This window comes from Podarcis bocagei (genome assembly GCF_964188305.1).
Source record: "Podarcis bocagei genome assembly, chromosome: 3".
Lineage (NCBI taxonomy): Eukaryota > Metazoa > Chordata > Lepidosauria > Squamata > Lacertidae > Podarcis > Podarcis bocagei.
This window is the reverse complement of record NC_138127.1, coordinates 105,847,681-105,858,460: the sequence shown is the minus strand read 5'-3', so window position 1 is coordinate 105,858,460 and position 10,780 is coordinate 105,847,681. Positions and strand designations below refer to the sequence as shown.

Below are 10,780 nucleotides of genomic sequence, written 5' to 3'. Positions count from 1 at the left end.
AAACTAACCAGGGGTCGCAGGACAGTGGTGGGCGGGGCCTAGATGCAAAGTGGGCGGGGCAACATCTTCGACTTCACTTTGTGCAATAGGCTACATTCCAGCTGGTCACAACAGAATTTGAGGAGGGAATGGGCAAGCCCAATGAGGGCTGCGGCTTGGGAAGGGTGTATAGCTAGGGGAACGTCCCGAGGGCCAGATAGAAGGGAGACAAGGGCCACATTTGGCCACCAGGTCTGAGGTTCCCCTATTCCTGTTTTAGAAATGAAACAGTTGAAGGAATTCAGAAGGTGAGCTTGTGGCGAGCAGGTGAGCCGGAGGGGACATGAATCGTAGATTCTCCAAGGGACAAAGTTTTAGGGTCTGGGTTGCCCCGCCCACTTTGCATCTAGGCCCCGCCCACCACTGTCCTGCGACCCCTGGTTAGTTTCCAGGAGGGAATCTGGCCCCTGAGCTAATCCCACCACTTTTCATGAATGAGATCGTGCAAAATAGCCAGAATGAATTGTATGATGAGAGCGAATGTGGCGTAGTAGGTTGAGACCTGGGAGATACTGGTTCAAATCCTCACTCAGCCATGAAGCTCACTGGGTGAGCTTAGGCCACTTGCTGTTGCTCAGCGTAACCTCACTGGGTTGTTATGAGGGTAAAATGAGGGATGGAAAACCATAGAGATGTCGAAGAGAACAACAACTACCAGACTTTTAGAAGAAATCTGTAGGCAGCCCTGTTTAGGGAAGCTTTTAATGTTTGGTGCATTACTGTATTTTAATATTTTGTTGGAAGCCACCCAGAGTGGCTGGGGAAGACCAGCCAGATGGGCGGGCTATAAATAATAAATTATTATTATTACTATTACTACATAGTATGCTACCTTGAGCTCATTGACTGAGAGGTGGGTTGTAAATGCGATAAATTAAATAATGGGGGTGTGGTGTGGTGTGGTGTGAGGGGAGAGACTCCACCAGGCAAGGCCTCCTTCCAGCTGCCATGCCCCACTATCTACTTCTCAATGGGTATTGTATTGCATAGCTGTCTACTTACAGATTTGAAAATAAGGGGCCAGCAGCCTCGAAAATAAGGGATCAGCAGCCAAAATAAGGGATTTTCCGGGCACAGGTATGTTCAACTTCTGAGCCCCTCTGAGCCAAAGGCAGAAAGCCCAGCCAGCAACCAAACCAAGCCTCATCAATAAGGGACAGCAGTGGGACATGGCGCTGGGATAAGGCACTGTTCCGCCAAATAAGGGACGCTTGACAGCTATTTTGTATTGTTTTATGTACTGTGGCTTGCCGTTTTACTGATTATAGTTTAGATATTGTAACTGTTGAGTGGATTTCTGTTTAAGTTTTGTATGTTGATATTATTTTATACTATTCTAATGATTGTTGGATGTTCCTTTTTTGATGGAGGTTGCCCGTTTTAAAGTTATGTTTTATTATCACATTTTTGTATTGCATTAGATTGTTATAAGATGTACATTTTTTGTTTATTCAGCTTGTAAACCGCCTTGAGTATTGTAAGATAGAAAGGCGGTATACAAATTAAAAATGATGATGATGATGATGATCTTCGACTTCACTTTGTGCAATAGGCTACATTCCAGCTGGTCACAACAGAATTTGAGGAGGGAATGGGCAAGCCCAATGAGGGCTGCGGCTTGGGAAGGGTGTATAGCTAGGGGAACGTCCCGAGGGCCAGATAGAAGGGAGACAAGGGCCACATTTGGCCACCAGGTCTGAGGTTCCCCTATTCCTGTTTTAGAAATGAAACAGTTGAAGGAATTCAGAAGGTGAGCTTGTGGCGAGCAGGTGAGCCGGAGGGGACATGAATCGTAGATTCTCCAAGGGACAAAGTTTTAGGGTCTGGGCAAAACTTCCAGAACAGGAGGTTGTAAAGGAGAGGAAGGCAGACAAAAGGGGTGGGCAGTTTTGGTTGTTTTGCACACTGCACATGTTCAGAAAACCCTCTCTCATCACATTCCCTTAAAAGTTCTTTTCCTTAAAAAAATAAAAGCAATTTGCACATGCTCAGAATCCCTTGGACCTTGGTTATTTTTAAAAGCACCTTTCTCCCACGCGGGGGGGGGGGACGCTCTGTGCGTGCTCAGAGGCACAAAGCCCAAAGTGCAAAAGTGTTGTTGTTTAGTCATTTAGTCGTGTCCGACTCTTCGTGACCCCATGGACCAGAGCACGCCAGGCACTCCTGTCTTCCACTGCCTCCCGCAGTTTGGTCAGACTCATGCTAGTAGCTTCAAGAACACTGCCCAATCATCTCGTCCTCTGCCGTCCCCTTCTCCTTGTGCCCTCCATCTTTCCCAACATCAGGGTCTTTTCCAGGGAGTCTTCTCTTCTCATGAGGTGGCCAAAGTATTGGAGCCTCAGCTTCAGGATCTGTCCTTCCAGTGAGCACTCAGGGCTGATTTCCTTCAGAATGGATAGGTTTGATCTTCTTGCAGTCCATGGGACTCTCAAGGGTCTCCTCAAGCACCAGAATTCAAAAGCATCAATTCTTCGGCGATCAGCCTTCTTTATGGTCCAGCTCTCACTTCCATACATCACTACTGGGAAAACCATAGCTTTAACTATACGGACCTTTGTTGGCAAGGTAAGTACTAAAGTGGTTTTTTAAAAAAAAACACACCAAGAGGACAACAACCCTGAAGGGACTTGTCCTGACCTCTAGGTGGCATTTTGGCAGAAATCAGCTGCTCAGAGAGACATCACCATGAACAGCTGCAAGGAAGGAGCGTAGCCCAAAAGAGGTGGGGCAGGGCGGAGAGAGCAGGGCGCTCTGACATCGATTGCTCCGGAGACGCGCAGTTCGGTGCTCTGCTGAGTGGGTCTGCCGGAGCAGCTGCTTTGAGAAAGTTAGTTTCGCATCCCTGGAAAGGTATCGAGTCCGGATTCCTTCCCCCCAAAAAATCCCATGATCAGAGCGCAGAAGCCTAAAAAAAGAGAGAGAGCCAGAGAGAAACCAGGTTGGCTGAGCACACGGAGCGTTCACACGTTCAGTTGCTTCCCGCTTATGCGCGTGGCGGCTCTGACACGCGGGGTACACGTGTGCACGGCTTCCTTCGGCAAAGCATTGTGTTCGCGGGGGGTGGGGGTGCTATCTGACCTCTGCAATCGTAGAGGGATGTGAACACGTACACGTGTTGGACGTGGAAGCTTTCCGGACGTACTATGCATGCCAGAGCTTGATTGCTAAATCGGAGGAGATGATAGGATCATAGAATTGCAGTGTTAGAAGCGACCCTGAGGATTATTTATAGTCCAACCTCCTGTAATACAGGAATATGTAAGCCGCACGAGCTTCACCGTTTAATTGTTTTTTAAAAACTCAACAACAAAAGTGTAGGCGCTGCTGCACCAAAAGGTAGATTTCTTGCAAATGTGAAACAGGTTGCACCTGTCAGAGTGTCAGTTGCAAAAAGAATGAAATGGTTAAAAGTGATAAACTTAAAGCAGATTGAGACACCACATCAACATACCAGATACAGTGGTACCTCAAGTTACATACGCTTCAGGTTACACACTCCGCTAACCCAGAAATAGTGCTTCGGGTTAAGAACTTTGCTGCAGGATGAGAACAGAAATCGTGCTCTGGCGGCGCGGCAACAGCAAGAAGCCCCATTAGCTAAAGTGGTACCTCAGGTTAAGAACAGTTTCAGGTTAAGAATGCACCTCCAGAACGAATTAAGTACTTAACAGGAGGTACCACTGTACCTGGGTAGTCTTCTGGAAACCAAAATGCTTTTAACAAGTGCTGAACAGCGTACAGTGAAGCCACCTGCCTGTTATCAATCAGCAAGGAGTTCCAAAGTGTAGGCGCTGTTGCACCAAAAGGCAGATTTCTTGCAAATGTGAAACAGTTTGCACCTGTCAGAGTGTTGCCTATCCCTGATCTAAACAGCTTTCATATGGAGGATGGATCCAGTTTGCTTTCTCCTGCTCTAGAGGGTAGGACCCGAACCAATAGATTGAAGTTACAAGAAGGGATATTCCGACTAAACGTCAGGAAGAACTTTCTGAGGGCAACAGCTGTTCAGCAGTGGAATTGTCTCCCTCGGGAGGTTGTGGACTCTCCTTCCTTGCAAATTTTAAACAGAGGTTGGATGGCCATCTGCCATGGACGCTTTAGTTGAGATTCCTGTATTGCAGGGGGTTGGACTAGATGACCCATGGTCCCCTTCCAACTCTATGATTCTGCGATTCTATTATTCTTTATATTCCACAATTTTTTGTGCCTGTACATCATGGGTAGGCAAACTAAGGCCCGGGGGCCAGATCCGGCCCAATTGCCTTCTCAGTCCGGCCCGCAGACGGTCCGGGAATCAGCGTGTTTTTACATGAGTAGAATGTGCCCCTTTATTTAAAATGCATCTCTGGGTTACTTGTGGGGCCTGCCTGGTGTTTTACATGAGTAGAATTTGTACTTTTATTTAAAATGCATCTCTGGGTTATTTGTGGGGGATAGGAATCCATTCATTCCTCCCCCCCAAAAAAATATAGTCCAGCCCCCCACAAGGTCTGAGGGACAGTGGACTGGCCCCCTACTGAAAAATTTTGCAGAAAAAGTACAGGCTTGGAGTTGGCCCTGTTGGTGGAAAGTCCATTGCACAAGAGCTGTGTCTTTGAGTGCTTAACTTGGCCCCTTTCAGCTTCAGGGACTCGGCTGCCACCCCCCAACTTTCTCTCTCTCCTGCAGCGATGCCCGAGGGCCCGACTGTGAAGAGGTTCCAGCTACAGTGCTCCTCATTTGTGGGGCAGGCCGTGACCAAAGTAGGGGGAAGAACGAAGCAGATGAACCCGGATGATCTGAAGGGGCTGGTGCTGCGGGACACTCAGGTGAGTCTCGCACCCATTTGGCTCCCCCAAATACCTTGTGTACAGTGGTACCTCTGGATGCGAACGGGGTCCATTCCGGAGGCCCGTTCGCCACCTGAAAGGAACGCAACCCGGGTCGCCGCAGAGCGTAACCTGAAAACGCACAACCTGAAGCACTTCCGGCAGGAAGGTGAACAGCGTTTCCGTGCGCTGCTCTGGTTCGCCAGAGTCGGCCAGGACTGGACCTAATGGTCAGGGGTCCCTTTACCTTTACATCACTCAAAGCATCATCTTGAGCTAATTAAAACTTAATACAGTACATGCTAATTTCAGAGGATTTAGAAACACCCAATACCAATGTCAAAGAAACTTATCTTTAGTCTCTGTTGACGTGCCCAACAGCTTAAAAACACATTGGGTGTGCCAACCTAGTTTTAATACTCCAAGCATTAATTAAATTCTAGCACCCATTTGATTCCAGTAATTTAGGTCAAATCTAGTGCCCACCAACTTACAGCAATATTATTATTTTTTTCCCCTTTCTTTTTTTTTAAAAAAAAAAATATTAAGAATTTCAACATAACAAACGCCAGCTCCCCGGCCTGAAAGCGAGATGAGCGCCGCAACCCCATAGTCACCTTTGACTGGACTTAACCGTCCAGGGGTCCTTTACCTTACCTTTTTTTTTACCTAAATTGATCCATAAAATGAAAGCAATAATCAATGTACTGTACTATAAAATAAATAAGGCAGTATTGTAGATGATAAAAATCTTCACCCACAAAGTCACAAATGAACCAAAAGGCATTGGAAACAAAAACGCAAAATAAATAGCAAAAACAAAAGCGCCAAACTTAATCTGTTCCGGAAGTCCGTTTGACTTCCAAAGCGTTTGAAAACCAAGGCGCAGCTTCTGAAATTTTACATCTCTATGATGAATACAGTGTGAAACAGAAAATGATGCCTTCTGATATCCCCGATTTTTTTCAGGTCCATGGGAAGAATTTGTTCCTGGCTTTTGGTGGAGTTCAGGAAGCAGCGTCCAGCAGCGAGGACTCGTCTACAGAACCTTCCGAACCCGGGTCAAGCAGCCAAGGGATGGGGCGTGGCAGAGGCAGTCCCATTCTCCAGAGTTGGGAAGGAGGCAAGGCCAATTCTGGGAGTCCGCGGCGCCCCCTGCAGGAGAAGCATGAAGCTGATTTGCCGTCATTTATGGACGACGCTGCCGGACCCCCTTGGAAATGGCTACGATTCCACTTTTGGCTGTATGGGAGTGTCCGTGCCAATGAGTTTGCAAGGGCCAACAAGGCTAATAAAAGAGGGGACTGGAAAGATCCGGTTCCCAGGTACGAATTTGATAAGTGCTACGCTGTGCAGATGCCACGAAAACATCGGCCCAAGCAGCTTCCTCTTTGCACAGAGTTGTGAGCAAAAACTGTCATAAGTCCTAATCCAAGTGTTAGCCTACAGTGACATGGATTTCAAGCACTGGCAAATAGACCAAGGCAGCAGTTTATACTTTTTCTAAACCAGAGGTGCAGAACCTTTGGTTCACGGGCTAATCTTTTTGCAAAAACACGTCCAGCCACCCATCAGCTGATTGGCTGGGTCAGGGCCAGATTTAGGGTTGTGCAGGCAGTTCCCCGTACCGGGCATCAAGCTAAGATGGCACAGAACAACAACAACAACAACAACATTTATATGAGTACCTACTGAGAAGATACACAAAAATGCAACTTTACCAAAAAGAATTGTTGTGTAAATAGGAAATATTTAGGTATGGGGGCACAAAATTTCCTCCTTGCTCAGGGTGCCATATTACCAAAATCTGCCCCGTCTGGCTTGGACTTCTAATTTAAGCAAGTAGGTGGGCCAGATTCAGAGGAGTCTGTACAGTGTGTCCTCTCTCCTGTTGCAGGAGAGTCCTCTCTCCTGTGCAGCTGCTTCAAAGAGCGCTTTTGTGGAGCTCTTTAAGAGTCCCTGGGCTCTGTTTTGAACCTCTGAAGGCCCTTAGAAGCAGTCTTCCCACCTCTTTCAAACATTGGCTGGGCGGGGTGGAGTTGAGGGGAGGATGCTTCAGTCTGCAGTTTTGCAAAGCCCTATTCTAAACATTGCTGAGCACATTGCTTCAAAGAGTACTTTTGCAAAGGGGTTCCAGACAGGTCCCCTTTGACGCAGACAGCAGAGCAGGGTGAATTGTCTTAAAATCCCTTTGCAAACAGTAGAGGGACTACCAACAGCCCAATGTCTGCCTAATACTTGGAGATGCTGCACGTGGGATTTGGAAAGATGAGTGGAGCCACCCCCCTGTCAATCATCTGACACCAATTGATTGACATGCAGGTGGTCCCTGCTTCTCATATTTGGCCAGATCACAATAAGACTCTGGATCATAGAGACCAAAATGTTTCCCCACCCCTATTCTAAGATAATAAGATATTCTTCGTTCGACTTTCAGGCTCGTTCTGCATTTTGATGGAGGGGGCTTTCTCGTCTTTTATAACTGCCGGATCCATAGCTGTTCTTCTCCTACTGCTGAGCCGGCTACTGACATCCTGAGCTTGGAGTTTGATCAGGAACGTGCTTTGGGGGCTCTGTGCAAAGCTGTACCTGTATGCCACACCCTCCTGGACCAAAGATATTTCTCAGGGCTTGGTATGTATCGGGTTGTGCAGTATCTCTTTAGTTTTCTTCCCAGTACAGTGGTACCTTGGTTCTCAAACGTAATCCGTTCCGGAAGTCCGTTCCAAAACCAAAGCCATCTGAAACCAAGGCGTGCTTTCCCATAGAAAGTAAGGCAAAATGGATTAATCCATTCCAGACTGTTAAAAACAACCTGTAAAACAATTTGACATGAATTTTACTATCTAAGGAGACCATTGATCCATAAAATGAAAGCAATAAAAAAATGTACAGTGGTACCTGGGGTTACAGATGCTTCACATTATAGATGCTTCAGGTTACAGACTCCGCTAACCCAGAAATAGTACCTCGGGTTAAGTACTTTGCTTCAGGATGAGAACAGAAATCGTGCTCCGGCGGCACGGCAGCAGCAGGAGGCCCCATTAGCTAAAGTGGTGCTTCAGGTTAAGAACAGTTTCAGGTTAAGAATGGTGGTGAAGGTCCTGTGTGAGATGGAGGCGGTTGGAGGATGGATGGCGGCTAATGGATTGAGGTAGAATCCTGACAAGACAGAAGTACTGTTTTTGGGGGGCAAGGAGGCGGGTGGGTATGATGGACTCCCTGGTCCTGAATGGGGTAACTGTGCCCCTGAAGGACCAGGTGCGCAGCCTGGGAGTCATTTTGGACTCACAGCTGTCCATGGAGGCACAGGTCAATTCTGTGTCCAGGGCAGCTGTTTACCAGCTCCATCTGGTACGCAGGCTGAGACCCTAACTGCCCACAGACTGTCTCACCAGAGTGGTGCATGCTCTAGTTATCTCCCACTTGGACTACTGCAATGCACTTTATGTGGAGCTACCTTTGAAGGCTACCTGGAAACTACAACTAATCCAGAATACGGAGCCAGCCAGACTGGTGACTGGGAGTGGCTGCTGAGACCATATAACACCAGTCTTGAAAGATCTACATTGGCTCCCAGTACATTTCCGAACACAATTCAAAGTGTTGTGCTGACCTTAAAAGCCCTAAATGACCTTGGCCCAGTATACCTGAAGGAGTGTCTTTTTTTTTTTTTTTTTTGTATCTCTTTGCCTACTATACCCAGTAAAAAGGCTTCTGGTTTTTTTTTAACAAAAGTGTTTTTAAACATTTTATTTCACTCATTATACAGTGGTACCTCAGGTTAAGAACTTACAGGTGAAACTCGGAAAATTAGAATATTGTGGAAAAGTTCATTTATTTCAGTAATTCAACTTAAAAGGGGAAACTTATATATGAGATAGACTCATGACATGCAAAGCGAGATATGTCAAGCCTTTATTTGTTATAATTGTGATGATCATGGCGTACAGCTGATGAAAACCCCAAATTAACAATCTCAGAAAATTAGAATATTAAATGAAATCAGTAAAACAAGGACTGCAAATAGAGCAATATTGGACTTCTGAGAAGTAGAAGCATGCATATGTACTCAGTACTTGGTTTGGGCCCCTTTTGCATCAGTTACTGCCTCAATGCAGCGTGGCATGGATGCTATCAGCCTGTGGCACTGCTGAGGTGTTATGGAAGACCAGGAAGCTTCAATAGCAGCCTTCAGCTCTTCTGCATTGCTCAGTCTCATGTCTTTCATCTTTCTCTTGGCAATGCCCCATAGATTCTCTATGGCGTTCAGGTCAGGCAAGTTTGCTGGCCAATCAAGCACAGTAATCCCATTGGCATTGAACCAGGTTTTGGTACTTTTGGCAGTGTGGGCAGGTGCCAAAGTCCTGCTGGAAAATGAAGTCAGCATCCCCATAAAGCTCGTCTGCAGAAGGAAGCGTGAAGTGCTCCAAAATCTCCTGGTAGGCAGCTGTGTTGACCCTGGACTTAATGAAGCACAATAGGCCAACACCAGCTGATGACATGGCTCCCCAAATCTCTTCTCTGATGAGAGCAGCTTTTGCATTTCATTTGAAAACCAAGGACCCAGAGTCTGGAGGAAGAATGGGGAGGCACACAATGCCAGATGCTTGAAGTCTAGTGTGAAGTTTCCACAGTCTGTGTTGATTTGGGGAGCCATGTAATCAGCTGGTGTTGGTCCACTGTGCTTCACTGAATTACTGAAATAAATGAACTTTTCCACGATATTCTAATTTTCCGAGTTTCACCTATAATTCATTCTGGATGTCCGTTCTTAACCTGAAACTGTTCTTAACCTGAGGTACCACTTTAGCTAATGAGGCCTCCTCCTGCTGCTGCTGCTGCTGCTGCGCAATTTCTGTTCTCATCCTGAAGCAAAGTTCTTAACCCAAGGTACTATTTCTGGGTTAGCGGAGTCTGTAACCTGAAGTGTCTGTAACCCGAGGTACCACTGTATATCATTTCCCAGAAAATCTTTACCCCTTTACAAGTCCACCACATATGGTAAAAGATACCTTTTCTTTACATTTCCAACACTCACTAGATATTGTCCTATACATTTTAGCAAGTTTTGATGTTGATAAATGCCCTGTTTTAAACATTTCATGCCAGGGAATATCATTAAGAACGAGGCCCTGTACCTAGCGAAGATCCATCCACTCTCCCTCGGATCCCTCCTGCCACTCCCGGAACTCAGGTCCCTACTTGACCATGCTGTTCGCTTCACCTCGGAGTGGTTCATCAACAAGCAGCAGAGAGGGAGGCAACATTGGCAGATCTACCAGAAAGAGAGATGCCCTGAAGGGCACCAGGTGAGGAAAGAAGCCTTTGGTCCCCCAGATGGACCGAGAAGACTTACCTGGTGGTGTCCCCAGTGCCAGCCTCAAGTTGGTCAGGAAGAGGATGAGGACCTTTCTACTCGCGGCAGTTGAAGGGTTAAGCCTCTCTGCCCCCCGGTTGGATTGTGCTAGGATGCTAAAATTTGAAGAGAGAACAGTGCGGGGTGGGCGGGCACATGCCCACAATTGCTATGGAGAAGCCACCCAAACCATAACCATTTCCACCCTGGTTTTAATACTGACGAGTACTTACCAAGCGGCTAGTCCTCATCGTATTGTGGCATTCACGTCCCCAGTCCTCGCTTGGGTGATGGTGGGGTGTTGTTGTTGTTTGAAATGTGGCCTTGGGCCACGTTAAGCGTGAGCCGGACCACAGTTAAATGAAAGATGTTGGATTAATAAAAACAGAGACAGCTGTTGAACTTTGAGTTTCTCAGTCTGAAAGAAAGATTTTTCAGTTACTATAGCAGCCAAGGCTGTTGCAATAGACAGCAGAAGTTTAGCATTCTGCCTCTTTGGAGAATGAGAGCCCCATATAGATGTTGAGAAGTTCCTGGTTTCTGTATTAAAGTTTTATTCGTTCCTTGACAGAAA

At 46.7% G+C, this 10,780-nt stretch overlaps 1 protein-coding gene across 4 annotated transcripts; it reads left to right on the top strand.

Moving 5' to 3' along the window:
* The first annotated feature begins 2,824 nt into the window (after positions 1-2,824).
* On the top strand, positions 2,825-10,780 carry NEIL2 (nei like DNA glycosylase 2). 4 transcript variants are annotated; one of them, XM_081188769.1, is made up of 5 exons: positions 2,825-2,889; positions 4,708-4,847; positions 5,817-6,172; positions 7,285-7,481; positions 9,960-10,780. In XM_081188769.1, the coding sequence occupies exons 2-5, from the start codon at positions 4,710-4,712 to the stop codon at positions 10,277-10,279; spliced, it is 1,011 nt and encodes a 336-aa protein (XP_081044895.1). In that variant the 5' UTR covers positions 2,825-2,889; positions 4,708-4,709; the 3' UTR covers positions 10,280-10,780. The 4 variants fall into 4 exon arrangements, with proteins under 4 accessions (XP_081044895.1, XP_081044892.1, XP_081044893.1 ...); XM_081188766.1 differs by having other exon boundaries at positions 2,835-2,977; XM_081188767.1 differs by having other exon boundaries at positions 2,847-2,889; positions 4,661-4,847.